The following is a 20,365-nucleotide window of genomic DNA, read 5'->3' on the forward strand; positions in this document are numbered from 1 at the left end:
CGTGAGTACGAATTTATTTATCGATGAAAACCTACTAGTCTGCACTGTGTACCTACTTAATTTGAAAAATCATTCTACCTTGACGCTACGCGTTGAAGCGTGGCTGTTTGTAAAAAAGGAGGTACAAATACAGGTTACGTATTATACACAAGCGTGATAATCATCTAAAACGTGTTAAATGATGCGTGTGAAAGTGTGACGCAAATAAGATGGATGTGTATTTGCACAACTGTATAGTTAGGTAAGGTCCAAGGCCGACGAACGTAGATGCGAGAAATACGGTAATTTCATACCTGATTTACGTTATAAAAATCCTCTCATATCCTTCTTTTCGTCATTCCTACCAGAATTATCTTATCAACAACTTTCAGTTTTATTTGTCTGTCTTTCATTTACTCAACGTTATCCACTTTGAATGGTCGTTTTCTCAGTATGTAATCTCTGCCGTGTCCAAAAGCTTCATAAATAGGTACAGTACTAAGAAATCGATACTTTTATCGCGTCCCTTGCTAATAAAAAATTGATTGCTATTTGTAAGAAGTAATGATCCACACGGCAAGTAATTCAATAATAATTAATTATTTGATGGGTTTGAAAAATCGTCATCTGAGTGGGATAGATCTTTGAATCAGGTATTTTGAGCAGATGGACGTCGTCCCTTGTTCCGTACTCAGATTAACCATATACAAAATGCAGCTTTGTATAAAATTAACGTATGCATTCACGTATATTTGAACTATTTTTCACATGGGCGTGTTTTCTTCTTTTTAGTCTGATTTGCGCGAAAAGAATCATTATGCATACATACATAGAGGTGTATTATACAGTATACGCAAAAGATGTATTAACGAGGTGTTATCTTGTTATGATATGATAATCGGTGATCAATCAAACCTTGAGTCTTCGCTATGTACGGCAGAATCGAAGTGTACGTATTGTATTGATCATGTATTTGCAACCACAGTTGCTAATAGAACCGTACACCGTGTTTAAAGGAAGAAAAAAAGTGCAAGTAAAAATTGAAAACGAAAACTAAAGGTTGCGCAAATTCGACAGCGTTGGAAAGCCGTACATCCTTCCAATTATTCACAAGGCCGTTACAGATGTAACGACCAGGGGACTGTAGGGGACCACCACGCTCGCGGTGATTATCATTCGTCCCGGTGATGGTTCCGAAGTATGTATGAATTTACATCTAACAACAGCGACCTCCGTTCGTCTCGGCTTCCCATGCAGGAGAGCCAGTGTTAAAAGCCGAATCATTACCAAGAGACTAGTGTTATTTACAGCTCTGAGGTGCGTGTATGTGTGCACATCGTTATACATGACATCTCTGTATACCAGCCAAAATCCAAATCGAGGCCAGTCGGCTTTAAGCAATGCCACTTTCGCCGAGCACGAGAAACGTTCGATTCATGTACAACTTTACACATTTACATATCTGCAGTAGGTACAAACAATTTGGTCTAATGCAATTTTAACAAGCACAACGTGATAATTATTACACACTCGCCAAGCCAGGTCTAAGTGCTTTTGACCAAAAATTACGCAGTCCCTGTGAGTCTATTTAATAAGGTACACTTCACTCCTTTTTGCAAGCGAGCGAGCACGTCCTTTGCTGCCTGTCCGCTACAAAAGTTTTCGCCATAAAATCGTGTTCTTATTCTAATATACCGAATATACGGTAAAATAGATAGACTCTTTTCAATAACTCTATTAATAAGCAATTATACGGATCAATATCCAATTCCGTTATATTATTATCTCGTTTGATAATATTATAGGTTATTAAGGTCAACGCACACTTGCACGATCAATTTTCTGGGTTAGAAATGATCACTTTCTCTCTCTTTGCCTCTCGATTGCGAATGGAAGTATGGCTTACCGCGTATTGCACGTAAACAAATTGCTCGAGATTAGGGGAAATTATAGTTTCGACGATAAGGTGATCAAAAATCTGAATCTAGCCCATACATATATACCTATACCTATATATTTATGAGGTGTACTATCCGGATGTTTACTTATGTTCATACGTGACGGGTATAATTCATGCCAGAATTATGATATTGATATTTTTTTACATCACCTGTAAATCGGCGGGCTGATTTGATTTATTATCACGTGTTCCAATGCTATGTACAAGTTGAATTTAATCTATAAATATTTATCAACTTTCAACGTCACTGTGCACATTGTACATACAAATACATGATATGCGATTAGTCGCGAAAATTGCGCCGCCGCGTCACTGATCGTGGCGTACCAAAAGTTGATATTGGTCGACGGGGGTTACGCTTAATGTCATAAAAGCGTAAACGGTGTATCCATTAATCACTGGAACTCTCCCAAAGCAAGAAGCCCTCCAATCCCTGCTATCTCCACTCACTATGCGAACAAAAATCTACGTCACGTAGGTATGTATTAATAAATGAAAGGACGTATTTGACAAAGTCTCATGTGCCGAAGGAAAAAAAGGGTGATTAAATTTAAAGTCTATGTAGCGAAGAACGACTGTTAATTCATTTGCGCTAAAGTAGTATAGTTCAGTGGTATTAACGAACGAGCTGTTTCTGCACACAAATGTATATTTCAAACGCATACCGTCAATTATTATACGTATGCATAAATTATAGCGGCAAGTCTCGATTCGAAAAGACGGTATCATCCACGCGAATAATCGTATTCGACTGTAATGCGATATCGTTGAATTGAAAAAAAAAGTAGAAAAAAAAAGAAAAAGAAACTACGAGATTCTTACCGTTATAATTTGCGTTGTCAATAGTCAATCGATGTCGTAAATTGTACACGTGTTCAGGGTACGATTCGTCAGCAGCGACTATGATAAAGAGTACCCCATACATTATATGAGGAAAAACCGAGGAAAAAGAATTGGATTAAATTTTTATAAAGCATAAAATTTTAACCCCCGTATATTATTTATACGTTCTCTGCACTTTTCTAAGCGGAGTTTCAAACTTCTCGTACAAGTATCTAAGATTAATATCGGGTATTACGCGTCTATAGCTTGTATGTCGCTGCTACCAGACAGTCGCTATTATTGTAAGACCCAAGCCATTAAATGCAAACATATGTACACCTAAAAAACATAGAATGATGAATAGCGATGCTGATGATACATTGCTTAAGCGTTATGACGGCTGTTATCGAGGAGCTCCGTCACTTGAACAATTCTACAAAAGTATTTTTAAGGAACATTACAGAATGTTCGAGGTGTCGGTATAAAGTGGTTTGAAAATCTGATATTTTCATCTTCCATACGTACGCATAATCAATTGCTGGCAAAAGAAAAAGAAAAGGGGGAAAAAAAACAATTAATACAATTGTCTATTTGAGAAAAAAATTTTTTCCATGTACAATTGAACGGAGCGACTCTTAGTTTTCGCTTAGCAATCGCTCCTTCCTATGGGTTCGTGATAATTCGTTCATGATGATATGAGGAACTGGGTCAGTGGTCAGTCACATAATCGGTGAGTCAGTTCGTAGTGGTCGACGCCTACACTTCCGTTATCTTTTGCCCATAACGTGTATGTACAGCAATATTCATTAATGGGTTCCCAGTGGTTGACTACTTTTTTTGAATTGTTTCTAAGCAAATTTTATGCGTCTATGACTAGCGACGCAAGTGAGAGGAGAAACAAACGACACATCGATCGCAGGCACATAAAATTTCATAGAAAGAAAGTTTGTTTCATATTTGATTCCAGACAAAAAAAAAAAATATTGATCCACTGGGAACCCATAAATGAACATTACTGTGCATACAAAACGAGTCTATGTATAGTAAAAAACACAGGTCTTCCGCTATTCACAGACCTGTACGTAAAGCCGGCGAAGAGGATTCAACGATAAAAATTGACGTACGTCATTACAATGAAACATTTCAAATTTGCAAATCTGTAACGTTCATTCACATGCAAAACATAATCACGTGTGAGAGTAATTCAGGAATTCATAAAATTCAGGCGAAATAATTTTCGAACGGTAAAGATTATATCGTCAAATACACAGTACATATATAATGATGTATATAATACATTTTGTACATGATTCGAGGTAAAGTTATTCCTTCGCGATTATCCGGCTGCGACGCTGTATCTACGAACTTAAATCGCAAAGTTTTAAGGACCGAATTTGTATTTTACAATCAATTGCCGGTATGCAGATTTACTTGTACCGAAAAGATCGCACGGTATTCGCGATGTCGCGTCGATAAGTCACGCGTGGTACAAGAATAGCAAGCGAAAGTGTAAAGACTGTAGAACTCCTTGAGTGATCATGAGACTGAATCGACTCTATTATGTGGATCTAACATACCCGTACTTAAGTGCCTTGTCAAGTTCAACTCTTCGTACACGCAGAGATGTATAATAGTTGTATTGTTACATACTCTTACTATACTATATCATTGCAGTTCATTAACCTCGCGTCAGATGTTGTGCTCGGAATAGTAATACATACAACTTGACTGCCGAGAGCAACCGTGTATAAGCGCCTAAAACACGAGACCAGTTTCGGGTTCGCGTGATTGGTGGAAACGATGAAGTAAGATTTACTTCTCTACGTCTACGAAGGACCGCATCGTGCTTGACCCCTGCGATACTGAGTCAGTGGTCATTGACTCACGCATATTCGGCATGCTCAGCCGATACGATATGTATGGCAAAATAAACTTAGAAACGTTCAAGGGGTCGCGACAGTTTTTTAATATTACAATTAGCCAGGGAGCTAATACACTCGCGTGACCCAGACGGGTGACCCACCCCATTTTTTCCTCTAAACATGAGAGGCGACGACGAGGTTAACGATTATGAATCACGACTGAACAAGACGCCAAGTAATTAGAGGGTTATTTATTTGCACGTAACTGGTTGTCTAAAGAGAGGACAATGCGTGATAATTTCAGCCCCGCTTTCTTCGCTCGCAACGTTATAGGATACGTGCGTCTATTCGACGTCGGTTAGTCGAGGGGGTTAGGTAGCCATGAGAGTCGGAAAACAGACCTTTTTTCAAACATTATTTCCGAAGTCATGAATAACGATAGGCACTTGATTTCTTTTAAACTTGAATCGTCCATTTATCAAATTTATTCAGAATTGAGAAAAAGTCATTCAGTTTCAGTAATCAAAAAGTTATTGACAATAACGTGCAGCGTTACGCGCGGTGCAACATTGAAAGATAAGCATGAAATGTCGAAAACCGCTCCAACGATTTGCATGAAAATTTAAACTGAGATAGACAGTGACATTTATTCGCTATAGCCTATTGAGAGCAGAATGCCGGAAAAAAGGGTTTTGAATTTGTTTTTTCAAAATCTGCTCCCAACAAGTTGTAGTGAATATCTTTCAGATTGTAGTTTTTTTTCTGTTTTGTTTTGTTTTATATTTGTGCCTTACGCGGAATCATGTTTACCATTTAATGGTGCATCGCGAGCAACTCTGCACGTTTTTGTCAATAACTTTTTGATTACTGAAGCTAAATGACTTTTTCTTGAATGCGAATAAAGTTGATAAATGGACGATTCAAGTTTTTAAAAAAATCAATTGTCTATCGTTATTCATGACTTCGGAAATAATGTTTGATAAAAGGCCTGTTTTATGGCTCTCAAGGGTACTTAACCGCCGCAAGTCGTGAAGATTAGACGTGGACTACACAGTACAACAAAACGGAATTATCTACGTAAAATTCATCACTCAGAAATTAGTATAGCATGTCATAGTCGTGTCTTTATCTTCAGTCCGTGATCCCTTGCGTGGGTGCCAAGCACTTATCACTTTAGCCTATTACGATGCATGAGCTGTTTGAAATTGATGGCTTTGTAGCACGTAAAAACTTCGGCCTAATATTTGAGTGTACAAAGCGTTCATTTTTCATTGATTATGGACAGAGAAACGATAGGCCGAAGCAGCGATGACATTTTAATTGACCTCTTGTACCGACTGCCAGAGTCGTACCGCTCTATTAGTTCTCTATTCGTTTATAATACATTTCTCTTTACAAATATACATCTTTCTCTCTCTCCCTCTCTCTTCGTACTATTATCGTCCTTCGCGTGGATCGTCCCTTCCTACCTTCGTAAATAAAAATCGCATGCAGCTAGTAATTTTCCGCCCCTCTTCGTTCACCGACTAACGATTGGAACGGACACGCATTTGAACACGAGCGACGCTATAACCCCGAGGGGTGGAATGACGCATATCCGCTTGTGCAGAATTAAACTGTGTGAAGTGCGAACGTTGGTATCGTAAATAGGCATCTGCAGGGTAGACGCTTGTTTGTACACGACAATACCATGGAACAGTTTGTACGAAAGTCTAGTTGCACGGAGCAGCCGTTTGGAACGAATGCGTTTTGCACGGACGTTGTAACGCGGACAAACGCCAATTTGCAAACATATTTTTTCATTTACCCCGTAGCTGATTTCCAGTTCGTATTATGGCGTGTACCTACATCACGTAATTACATGAATGCCAATTTACACGCTCGACTTGCCGGCATAATCATTTTGGCTCTGTTACAGAATAGTAAAAAGAAACACATCTACAGTACACGAGAAGTACAGCTAGGTATAAATATTACTCTTCGAGATGAAACTGGAACTTGAAAGTTAATCGTTGGTAGTGCGAAGCTTCATGTCGTAGGTTAATTCATCTCGAGCTCCCGGCTTTTTCTCTTCGAATTATGCAAATCCGAGAGATCGTGAATCTGTCGGGAGGTGTAAAGACCAGATGTATAACGGAGCTTTTTTCAAGTCAACATTTCGCAACCCATTTTTCACGTTTATACAACTGCTCTAGATTGAAGCTTCCTGTGTTTTGCACGCGATTGTGTGTGTACGCGACTATTCCAACTTTGCACACTGAACGGATAGAAGTTTACCTCTGTAAATGAAACGAAAGAAAGCTCTGACTTTAAACTCAGTCACTCCGACACACGACTTATAAATTTACCTGCACTCAACCGGTATGCCAAAGGCGCGTTATAACGGAAGCCAGAGGCGTACTCTAGGTACAATAACTGTGTTCAAGCTGCACCGTTGAGAAATTGCCATCTCCATAAGGTATATCGGCTGATATTTCGCAATATATGAGATGCTCTATGCGCTGCAGGTGTATCGAAACTGCTGAATCGGTAATTAATTTGATGGTCTGAGAACTTTTATCCGAGCTCAAAAGTTCCTCACGAATACACATTCGATGATCCGATTTAATGGCATTATATTGGTTTACATGTGACTTGATAAATTAAGGTCTGATTGGATGGATATTTCCAACCAAATATGAGTTTCGGTGAGAATATTGAACACTTCGAGATGCGATAAAAATATGGAAAAAATCAATCATAACCAAGTTGATAGGATAATTCATTTTGAATAATAATAATGCCAATACATTGTTAATAAATTGTTCAAACAAAAATTTCTGTATTTTTGTATTAATGCATTTTTTTAAATTTCGTATAAAATGAATTCATTGATTATTCCGAGTATCTGTGATTTTTTTTTTTTTTTTCTGAATTTTCGGTGATTGCGAAAAACCCATTTTCGAGAATTAAAATTTTTTTTTTTAACGAGTCAAAAGTCCTGAATTTTTGGATGGTGTTTCATAAATGGTTGTAAATTACATTGAAGAAGTTTTAGCCGAGAATTACAAAAAAATTCATAGGTATTTAGAAAGACAATGAATTCATTTTATATGAAATTCAAAAAATTCACTAGAGATTTGTTACACAAATTTTTGTTTAAACAATTTATTAACCACTTCCATTGGCATTATTATTATTTAAAACGAATTATTTCATCAAATGGTTATGATTGTTTTTCAGATTTTGATCTCATCGCGAAGTGTTCAATATTCTCACCGAGACTCACTTTGGTTGGGAATATCCGTTCAATAATATCTCAAAATCATCGCGTAATCTAGAATTGCCGTTACCACCTGCCTGCGATGTTGTTGACAGGAAAGACCGCCTCGTGAATTAATGCTGCTGAAATCTTATTTTCTCTATCATACTTGACCACACTTTCTATTGGAGAAAAGTGAAAACTTGTCAATAGCGATGTGGGTTTATTTAAAAAAATTATACACGACGTTCGGCTAATTCCTATACATAGGTATAACCTTTGGTCAGAATCCCGAGACTTGTTCGTCATACGCTTACGTGCACAGCAATGTAATTAATTATTGAGTAAAATGATCTAACGATTTCGCGCGGTTCGCTTCAGTTTATAAAAAATAACTTTTACAACATTTATATTATACAGAAGATCAGAAGTAGCTCTCCAACTATCGTGAAGTTTCGAGATTATCGAATGAAAATAATGAAACGTTAATTCTACTTACCAGGTGACGCGACGAGCCGGGACACGAGGAGTTTGTCATACGAAGTAAAATTGACGTTGCGCACCAAGTAGCTCCTGTAGCTCCTATTACCGATAAATTGAGTTCGTCCTGGAACGATGGCGGGTAGGCGGCTGAGTATGAACCGCTGCCGCTGCAAAAGAGTGACGATTGAAAATAAAAAGGAAACTTTGCCTTACGCTTGTAACGTAACAGTGAAAAGCCAATTTAGGAGACAACCCCTCACGGACTAAAAGTTACGTCATTTTTGTTTCGCATCGAGTTTTCCCCTCTAGGCTTTGCAGGTACTCGTGCAGACGCTGCATCTCGACGTTCCCCCATTATCAATGTAATTACTAATGAGTTCTGGTGCCGTGATGAAAACAGATGCGACGGGTTTCTTACCGCGGGTCGCCTCGCTTTTCTGCCAGCATTTATTGCAGAGGCGACTATTACTTGCCGGGCATTAACGCCGTAATATTACAAATTACTTGACGATAATTACAGCGCGTTGCGGAATAATAACGTTACACTTCCAGATCACAATTTAAACTTTATCTGTATATATATATATGAAACTACTGATGACCGGTGAAGCTCCGGCGAAAGGTGAACTTAACGAATATTACGTGACGACGTTAGATGACTAGGTTGGTATAACGATCGGTTAGTGGCTCACGATGAGCCAAAAGATAAAAATTGTAAATAGAAAATAACAGGTAAGAAAACATGTATGTTTCTAGCGAATCAGTTTCAGACTTGCGATTAATCGATTTGACACGAGGGTTTATTTCTGGTATAGAAACTTTTCATTCGCCGATGTGAGGTATGGCTTATTGAAGGTTTTACTGCACAGTTGCGAAGGGAAAGTCGAAACGGAATGAAAGCATCTTCGATGTTCTACATTTGCCTTGATGTTGAAACGAGAAATCTAAATAATGTAAAAGTGCAGTGTATGTGACTTTAAAAAATATTAAAAACAGAATGTCACAGGCATTTCTTTACTTCGCAGAGTTGAAGCTAGACTACTAGGTAAAAAAAAATTAATAAAATTTTACTTTTCAATACTAAAAATAACTAAGAATGCGATTGTGAAACGTATATAATTTTTGAACTACTGGTAAATTCGAAAAATTAACGACGGAGCCAGGAATCGAACCTGGTATCTAGCGATGCTTTACCGGAGCCTTACTCCACTAGACCACCTAGCCGCCCTGACTCTGATGTCGTTAATTCCTCTCATCACCAGTAAGTTCAAATTTGTTTTCTTGTGCTGTGATAGTATGTGTGAATATATAAAGTGTTCTTCCTCTTCGAGCACAACTTGTAAGAATGTCTGTAAGTGTGTTTACATTTTGGAATCTTACGCTTCTTGGTGCGAAGCTCGTAAGACAGTCAATGACCGTCTAATATTGAAATGCGGATATGCATCATCAATATTAATATTAATCACGAGGCAATTTTCATTTTGTGAAACGTATATAATTTTTGAACTACTGGTAAATTCGAAAAATTAACGACGGAGCCAGGAATCGAACCTGGTATCTAGCGATGCTTTACCGGAGCCTTACTCCACTAGACCACCTAGCCGCCCTGACTAAGAATGCGATTGTTGTCGAATGAACGAAAGTTACAGATTTAGTATCTCTGATAATTCAATAATACAGCTTCTACCGATCGCGTTCATTTCCCATATTTTATATTTATGCAAGTTTGTCACAACCATTTGAATTACTTGTGCCGTGAGAGATTTGAGCAATCACTGACATCCGTTTGATCACCCGCTAATTATTAATGACCCTTGTGTCATATATTATATTGTATTTCAATGAAACAACAGAAATTTGACATTATTTGCAAATATATGTACCTATGTATGAAACGAAATGATGTGTATGATTTAAAGAACTCTATTTTCTCGTACGAAAGTCAAAGAAGAAAAGTGTAATACAACTAAGGTCAATATTATTTGCGACTTTTCAGCAGGCAGCTTAAAACGAAGCTTTATTAAGATATAGTAATCGTAGAACGAGAAGACACTCAAATTTTCCTGCAATATAATCATTCTGAGCTTTGCGTTACGTAGCTACGCGTTCGCCACCGCATGTCGTTTTGGTTTTTATAACGCTATTACACGCGATTTTGCGGCACAGGTATGTCGTTTCCGAATACCGTACTATCGATCGGAAAAATAATAATAATAATAATAATAATAATAATGTAAACGTAATCTTTTTACGGTAGGAATAAACGATAATCATTTTTCACAACGCTGTTATGTACCAGGCTTACGAAATTTCTGCAAATGTAAGCGTTGTTAGAGGTGATGTTCATGGATTGGGTATGTAGGAAGCTTTCCTACTGTACCGCAGACGTTGCAAAAGGTGAAACAACGATTTGAAAGGCAATTTGACTTTCAGATTTAAGTAAAATTCATTCGATTGTCTTTATTCGAGAGTCTCGCGGTTGTTGAATCCAAGATCGTTGCTCGGTTGCCGTTTGAATACCTTGTCCGAAAAGGTGGAACATGCTATATATGCGAAAGTTTAGAACGTTCGCTGTATTAGTCGAAAAGATGTTCAACTTTCGAGAAACCCAGACACTTCACGTTATATTATTACGCTGCAAAAATACATCATGCGAGTCTTCGAATAACTTTTCTTCCACATCCGGATTTAATTTCAATTTCCCGCACTGCGTTTCTTCATGAACCAGCAGCACCAGCAGCAGCAGCAGCAGCAGCAGCCGCTGCTATCGATCTCATCTGGACACGTACGTCAGGCTCTGGTAGCGTTGCCTATTTCCGTGCTGAAAATAGAATTCGCCTGGCTCTTTTGTTTACGGGTGGCCGACCACCCTTCAGCATCCCCTTTTCATAGGTATCGCGAATAACATTGCTCGTGGCAGTGCAGTCGAAAAATAATTATCCAACAACGGTCTGTCCGACGGATCGATGACGTTATTGTAATGTTTCGACGCAGAAATTCCCTGACATTCATCATGCTCTCGACGATTCCATTCCTAACAGCCAATAGTATCGCGTGAAATGATCTGCAAGATGTTTCCCAACTTGGAGGCGAAAATTCATAGGATTACGAGCATGATAATAACGCGACAGACAAAATGATCCTAGGCTACAGAAATTATTCGACGTTGCATGACTTGACGGGTTATTTGACGTGTCGAATAATTTACCGAGCCTCGAGGCTGGTGAGCATTAAACCACTGCGCAACGGAACAGTTTAAAGTCACTCTCCGTACCCTCGATTTTATATCTCGTTACTTAGATCAGAACGAGTTGTCTGGTGCAGTAAAAAAAGAGACCTTGAGTCCTTGTTTCGAGAGATTGTATAAATTTGTGTAAAATATGAAATCGGAGCTGTTTTTTCACGTGTAAAATTACTCTAATTTGCATCTTTTTTCACGCTTCGTTACTACCGCACATTCGTCTCGATCGAAGTCACCGCAGTTACTTTCAAAGCAACTCTCCCCGTTCTCTGAACAGAAAAGATGGACGAAGTATTTTCCGCCGCTCGAAATTAGGTTTTTTTTTCACCACGCACATCCTTTGACAAAGTTATCAGCAATATGTAACGGTTTTTTTTTTTTTTTTTTTGAGGTTCAACCGATACGTTTTGATTTTATGTTATATTAGAAATCTAGATATATTCAATAAACAAAATACATTAAATCAGGAGGTAACAATGTAGAACACAGATTTATTGAGTTTTGGTATAACCTTTTAAAAGAACAGGCAATCATAGAAAATCTCATTCACTCTTTCATTCACACGTTAAAATTACTCAACGCGATTACCGACGTTTTGTATATAATTATTCTGGTAAAATTTTTGTACCATATTAACGAAAGACTGGCTCTCCTTTCCTTTATGCTTCAAATTTAAAAATGATTCTAGTGAAAGAATGAATCTACTGACAAAGGACTCTAAATTATGGTGAGATTACAATAAAGTTAACAGACGAAGATATAAAATACTGACTTAAGAAGGCTATTACAGATTTGTGGCACAATCCACCTACAAATCAGTAATGAAAAGATGACTTAGCTCGGAATATCTCTGATGAAGAGAGGTGGCCTAACGGCTCCGTAGATGATCATGGATGTTGAAGTTCTTTGATATTCCTTTTATAGAATCGGTCTTCACCGATTATACTGCGTGGTCGTTCGTCGATCAGATATTTGGATTTGTTCTTTAGGCTCACAGGCTCCGAAAGATGGGGATTGCGTTGGGTTACACTTCTTGTATGAATCGTCGTGTCAATTTTCTTTTTTTTTTTGTTCCCCCTTTTTTTTTTTTTTGACTTGTTTTGTTTTCCCAAATGTTAACGAAATTATGAGAATGTGAATATGACAGGACTAGACTTTATATCGACCGTTCGCTTCGGCCCCGGCTCGCAGAGAGAGAGTTACACTTATTTCACCGGATAGGTGATCTTGACCGACGTGACACCTAGAGTTAAGCGTTTGCCCTTTATTTTGAAACGTTGTATGTGCTTAAGGCGCGTACATACGAATTACTTTATATTCTATGTGACTCGCATGTAATATCGTTACAAATAGAATTTACAAAAGTAAAAAATTGGATATCTTTCATATTTCTGCATAAAATATCTGCATAATGAGACGTATTTACTGGAAATCATCGATATAACTGCGAAGTGTAACCAGCTGAAACGTGCAAGGTTTTTTCGCGTCGTTAGCCTCAAGACATTCCAGCATTTTGTATGTCGCATTAGCTGGTCCTACTGTAGATGTATAGAACTATAGGATGTGAGGTCATATACGTCAATACGCAATTTTTATTATCCAAATCAAGTATCGAATAGGTATTTAACGATGGTAATTTTAAGTCAGTCGTACGATGAAGTTTATTACACGACTTTTGCGATTAGATTGTTTTAGTTACAGTTACTTGCCTGCATATCCAGCTGATCAATCATTTAGAATGTCTGGCGAATGAATACTCATGTGCGCATTAGAAAAACATTCAAAGTAAACACTTAAAGAAATAAAAAATTAGAAAAATAATTAAGTACTTTTATAATTCAATGTTACATCATTATCTTGTTTCGATAAAAAAAATTTGTATTGTTACATTGAGCAACGGTTAATCGATGCTAAAAGTTAACAGTGTCGGTAGAATGAAAAAAAATAAATAAAAAAATATCAACGGAAGGTCTTCTCTTTGTTGCATCATTTTCCCCGGTCACGTGGTTTAATCTGACAGGCCTACATACGTAAAGCGTACACGGGTAACGGACATACATATGTACATGTACGGCCTCCATATTATACATATATGCGAATACGTATCTTTATTGTATGTGAGTACAAATTACTCGTATACTAAAACCTACACACTGCAATCTAGTCATAAAAGAAAATAAAAATCTGTAAACGCTTCGCTTTCACTGGAACAAGGATGGAATTGTTTGGTAAAAAAAAAAGGAGGAAAATGTAAAAATAAAATCCTTAAATTTCACATTAGAATAATAAAATCAGTTGACTATCAGAGCTTCCGTTCCGCACAACGGCTTTTAAGCTGATCGAAATGGCCGAATGTTACCGCAGGATGATTGGACACAAAACATTTCGTAGAATTATGCGCATCGATCGACTATCATCGGTATCTATGTATGTACGTCGTAGGTCCGTACGTACATAATACGAGAGGAGCGTTCGAGCAACTAATTCACGCGAGCAAATCCGGCGAACGCTAGTCTGCCGGATACGTGCGCACTTACATTGCCTTCGAATTTCAAGTAAGAGGTACTGGGTTAACGGCTGACAAACCTCGGGTACCTTAAGGCTTTTGAAGTTTCAGCCTTGAGGCGGGAACGCGAACGCACGTCAACGGTATATTGTGCCAAAAAATATGCGAAAAGAGACGAGTTATAACGGGATGTCCCTTTGGCCGAGGAATTCACGAACGATTCCTTTTTTTTCACACTCGCGGGCAATTTTGCCAATATTCGAGTCCGCCACTTGGAAAAATTGAAGGATTTTCTCTGTGGCTGCTGTTATATTTTTGCTTATATTTTTAAGGATCAACAATAAGGAAATTACAAAAATTTTTGCTACACGGATTCCTGATGTATGCATTTCACTCCAACGGATTTCCTTGTGAACTAAATTTGAATAACCACGAGCTCGACGCTCGGATATAATGAGTCGGAATGAAATAATATGCAGATTTTACGATGGCGTCAAAATTACGTGTCGTGTCGAGGTTGTTGCACATCCGCTGGAAAGGATCGCCCGTCAAGTACGAATGGGCGGAAATAGTGAAATTTAATTACCCTTCGTTCGCTAAATTCAAGCGTTTATTTATATATTCGTGTTACGGCTAATTGACAAATGCTGTCGGTAGAACGACGGGAAACCAATAAAGGGGAATGTATTAAATTGATTCTGATGGAAAGATAAGTTAATTGAATAATTGGGTAGATCACCGTGTACGAAAATTTTGTATTTTTCGACAGGATTTCGCTACCATATAAAATATTCCCGAAAAAGATTTCTTCGATGCTGCTGTTATTGAAAAATTGGCATTCCCAATACGAATCACATACCATTCGCGCAGGATAAAGATTTTATCTTGATTCTCACATGTTTAAATTAATTGATTTGAATAGTTTGTCACAACTTATTTATCGGATGTATTTATACTAATGATATAATCAAATTGAATGGCTGACGATAAACGGCACCGAGAATTAACAGGCATAAGAAAATACCTAGGCGGCTAGGTGGTCTAGTGGAGTAAGGCTCCGGTCAAGCATCTCTAGATACCAGGTTCGATTCCTGGCTCCGTCGTTAATTTTTCGAAATCACCAGTTTTTCAAATTTATATCTCCATAAAAAAATACCGCTCGATATCTTCAGTTTCTTTTTTGTCGTTCGTCATTTTGCGACGGTGATCAATCCCGGGAAAAAATAGTTTCCGATTCGATCTCCGCAGCATCTAATGGATATTCGGTAAACTATCTCTCGATTCCTCTCGTACAGCGTAGCCAGGGTATCGCGTGCATGCAAAGTATTATACCTACGTTCCGAATCGGTGCGATCTCCCTCCCGTGTAAGCGAGATCATTGCCAATGCCGTACGCGCTGGGAAATAGTCGGAGAAACCTGATGCAAGCTGCGTTCGCGATGCACATAATTCGCACGTTTGACGTGCTTCTCAAGACGGCTGCAGCATGTCTGCCAGTGTGTGTCTGCGTTTAAACAGTTTGCAAAAAGATCCGTCGAATTACCAACAATATGTAGCGTCAACAGTACCTATACTACGCATGTCGCACAAAGAGATCTCTGACTTACTTCCTGCACTTTGTGTGAGATATCGGAAGAACAAGAGGGAGGGAGGAAGGGAGAGAGAGCAGTAAGAAAACCAACAAAAGGATTGGTTGGATATAGTCAAGTCAGCTTCGGCTTAGGCGTCAGCCTAGATCCTCCGGCCAGGGAGATTCAAAAACAACGTCGCCTGATTAAGCCCAATTGTAAAATTGTAGACAACGGGCGAATTTTCGTACACTACTTCAAGCGTGCCCACCACAGCGGGATACGTCATGAAAAAAACCTCTCCCAATCCACGGAAGCTAATCATCATCATTTGTACTCCATTATCTTCATCGACCAATGTACGGTACTGTTAATAAATCATTGGAATGTTTCAAACGAACTGTTTAAACTCCTGCACAACGTGCAAAAGTGTCGACAGCGACTAGATTTAAAATCTCAGGCTGACGTATGTAATATATGTAGGTATGTAGATGAATATGTTATGTGTATTTTACTTTGATTCTTGTTATGCCACGAATCCCAGATACCAATAAATCTAATTTCACCGTATAATAACCTCCAACATTTCGGTGACCTCTTTTCCCCGTTTCTCTCGTTGTATTAACTTCCGCCAATCATCTAAGGTATATACCATATCTATCGATCATTAAAATTAAGAATTTGTAAAACAAAATCTTACAACTTGATGGATCCAGTGCAGTTGCAGGGATTAAAAATCGCCAAAGAGATTTAAAAAATGACGCAAAGCTTTCAGCACACAGAGTTTGATGTCCTAGTCAAAGCGCGTTGCAACAGCGCAACGTAGGCCTTGTTTCTAAGGAGATTCTATTTTTGTCGTACTGTTTTCTGACCCCCTTCAGCCGTTGAACAACTGCCAGTGGATCAGTCAGACGGCCTGCAGGTTTTATCTCTTTCAGATCTCTCGAGCTTCCGTGTACCGTGCTCGTTGAACAAATCCAATACTTGGTCCTCGTTATTCGGGTCACATTTTGAGTAGGTACTGTCCATTTGTACGTGTGTTTTTTGTACCCGCGTGAAAACAGAGGAACGAAATTGAATTAGTAAAATCGTCGAGGGTTCTTCTCTCGGTTTGTTCGATCTTTTTTACTCATCATGATCCGTTATTCGTATTATACATGACTTGGGAGAATGATTTTAAAATCGTCTGTTTTATTTTTTTGTATTTCCTTGTAGTCTTTTCAGAATAGACACGTATAGACGATAGCGATGCTTTTTTAATAGAATCGAACCAACCTGCAGACATTCGATAACTGTTAGACGGTTAAGAAACTCACCCAACGTGACTTTAATGAATACGAAATATCTATCCGTATCGTACGAAATACATTCTTGAAAACCCGAAACCACGTCTCAGATTTATACGACGATAGACCTATTATACAGACTTGGCCGAGGTGACGCCTTCAGTGAAAACTATTTGATCAAAATGTCTACATAGCATATAAATAAGGATGTCACGTGTTCATTGCTTGTTCATGACTCAATATCAAACCGATCGATCGCCCGATTCGATTGCAAGAGCAAGTGGTGTGTATCTCGTGATTTGTCGAATACAATAACAATATCGTAACACCGAAGCGCCTGTAGACTTTCAAACTAAACCCGAGAGTAATGAAATTGTAACTTTATTTCCTCCCAATTGAATATACAAATTGTAACGAATCAATTTTTCTTTCTGTTGCAGACTAACTACTGGGAAGTGAATTGGAAATCAGCCCTTCTACGCACTCTGAAAATATTTCTTCGTCATTCATAAGATGATACGAACATAAGAAAGAAAATTGTGGAGAAAATTATCGAATAGTTTAAATTAAAATTTTCTACCGTTGTTTCACCGAGAGTAGTTTCGTTTCTTCGGATCGATGTCTGTTCCTCATGTATACGCGTCAAATTTCGAGTTGATTTTATACAATTTTAATTTCATATAGATTTCAATATTTATTAGCTAGTTAAATGGAGCTGAGGAAAACCTCTACAAAGAAGGCAACAGCGCTGGCAGCAACAGATGTAAACTTTCGGAAAAATATACATTTCTGAAAGTGAAACTGTTTTCAAATTATACGATTATAGCATTAACGTCAGAATGCGAATTAAATTCTCGCATTATCTGTACATACGTTGAGTAAATAATATAGCTTGCCGGGACTTGAATTGATAAGTGATAAAATACAGTTATCGTGTCGTTTATACAAATTCAGAAAAAAAAAATGATACGAAATAAACGGAACTTGTGATACGAATAAAGTAAGTTAGGAATATATCGAAAACCAGTATAAATAATGTATCTAGGCGTAGGAAACGTAAGGAACGATTTAAAAGTTGAAAACAATTAGACGAGACGATTCGTACGGTTGGAGCCAAAAATATAATAAAAATTCGAAAAAAAAAAACTAAAAACAATAAAAAAAAAAAAGACAACAATGACCATGCTGGGAATAATACGGCGCAACTGGGCGCTGAGACTCTCGGTGGTTATGAACGTTTTCGTGCTCCTCTACGTCTGCGTGCACATCGGATCGTTAGGGCCGTGGATCGAGGAGGCGCCGACGAGTTGGGCCCAACCCTTGGTTGAGGTGTCCAAGGCGACGGAGCTGTCGGCGACCGCGAGTTTACCGGAGGGTTCAAAGGCGGGGTCGACGAGGGAGACGGGAATCGGTTCGATCCAAGATGGTAAGAGCGCTGCATCATCCGCGGCGACGAAGGAAACGGCGGCTCTGACAATGAGGGATAAAACGGGGAAGGATAACGAGGAAGTGCAGGGGGGTAAAAGCGGAAACGCTACGACGACTCAAAAGCAGCAGGAGTCCGTCAGCACGACGATGGGATCGATGACGCTGGAGGAGGCGATACCCTGTAACGACAGGTCGACGACGCCGAAAACGGCACTGAGGGGCGACTACTGGGTACTTTACAATTACGTCCCGATGTCCACGAAGGTGAGGTGCTGGGAAAGCGTGACCTACACGACCCACGCCGATTACACCTTTCTCGACAACCTCGAGCCACTGCTGGAGAGGTGGCAAGCCCCCGTTTCCGTAGCGCTTTACGCACCTGGCACAGACTTTCAACCCACGGTCGACACCATAAAGTACCTAAGGATATGCGGAAGTCCCCTGGTTTCCCAGCTCGTCACCTTCCACGTATTCTTCAGCACCAAACATATACCGAAAACTGTGAGTAGATGTCGCCTTATTCATTCTTCACTCGACATCTTCGTAGACTTAGATTTTTGTCTTGGGGACATCATGTTTTCACCCCAATGCGCATTAAGATCATGTCCATCGTCAGTCTTTACCAACCGAGTTAAATGTCGCTCATTTTCAATATCATCAAAGCTTTCGCAACATTGGCGTAAAAATGCCACAGTCAGCGCAATTCTACGTGGAACAATGAACAAAAATATCAAAAAACTTTTTTTTGTTCCATGTGTGGTCGAAGTAAAAAATTGTATTTCTACAATAAGTGGTAATTCAATTACAGGAATACATTTCTCGGCGTCATTACACGTAGAAATGTGCTGATTATGGCATTTTTACATCAGTGATGAGTAAGGTTTGGTAATAATCAAAACAAGTGAAACTTAACGCGGTCAGTGAAGAGTGACTGTAACATCCTGTTGAGAGTACTTTAAGTTTTATTCAGAGAAATTAGTATCTCCTACGATTAGTGTAATATAGTCGTGAACTGTTACTTTGTTACAGATCCGTAAACAATTTATAGTTCAACGAATAAGGATCAGGTTCACCTTGAGTTAATATAACCGTGTAGAAAGTCGTTTGATAAGTAAGGTAAATGTTCCGCAATATAGCGCCAGAATGAACTTCGTACTATATGACCACGCAATAGTATTCTTCAAACTAACCTATAAGTTTTAGCATAAAACGACGGTTAGTTTAGGTTTGAGATACGTTTGAAATGATCCTGTTAGTAGTTGTGAAAATATAGAAATAAGAATACCTTGCAGTGATCAAACGTTATTTAAAAACATGAACGATCGCGCTGATTACAGCTGAGTTGGACGAAGTACACGGGGACTCTGTTCCTTCGATGAAAACCGTTTATTTTTAGAATAAACGAATTTAAACATGGCCGAAACACAACTAGAGATAAAGTGCACTCCGGACAACCAACTGAGGTTACCACATCGGATATGGTGAAAAAAATTCATTACATGGTTAGGAAAGATCGCCGAATCAAAGAGTGGGTGAGATTTCTCAGGCTGTAGGCATCTCCGGTAAATGCATAGTCATAGAAAGAGACTGTGTTGAGAAATACAAGTAAACTTTTTCAAAACGACTAATCTTCACTAGCTTTATTACCAAACTTATCAAACGAGTTTCACGAGACCGTTTGAGGTGATTAGACTTAGCATTCGTCCCATAGGAACACGTCTGTGCGAAACTAGGTGAAGAGAAGGATTGCATGAAGCTGAAGTTGCCAGCCGGAGTTATCAGCCAAACGTGTTAAACTTTTTGTAAATAGAAAGATGCACTTCAGTTTTATCCTCATCATTCTATAAAAGTATGGGGGTTCAGGATATTTCACAAAATTTTGATCTACAGATTTCATTGCCTTATTTGAACGAACATTAGAACGTTTAGCTGCTGATTCTGGCTGCTAGCTTCAGCCTCGTAAACATTGCGTTTCCTTTGTTAAAGAGTT

The 20,365-nt window shown here is 38.6% G+C and overlaps 1 protein-coding gene across 1 annotated transcript in view; it reads left to right on the forward strand.

The window, feature by feature from the left end:
• Nucleotides 1–20,365, forward strand: part of LOC107216565 (beta-1,4-glucuronyltransferase 1) — a 41,952-nt gene that overhangs the window by 12,378 nt on the left and 9,209 nt on the right. The window contains exon 3 of the mRNA XM_046735859.1: nucleotides 17,388–18,876. Coding sequence (XP_046591815.1) covers nucleotides 18,124–18,876 — 753 coding nt within the window. The 5' untranslated portion in view covers nucleotides 17,388–18,123. The remainder of the gene's footprint in view (nucleotides 1–17,387; nucleotides 18,877–20,365) is intronic.

The sequence above is a fragment of the Neodiprion lecontei genome, chromosome 3 (genome assembly GCF_021901455.1).
Source record: "Neodiprion lecontei isolate iyNeoLeco1 chromosome 3, iyNeoLeco1.1, whole genome shotgun sequence".
In the NCBI taxonomy this organism is placed as follows: Eukaryota; Metazoa; Arthropoda; class Insecta; order Hymenoptera; family Diprionidae; genus Neodiprion; species Neodiprion lecontei.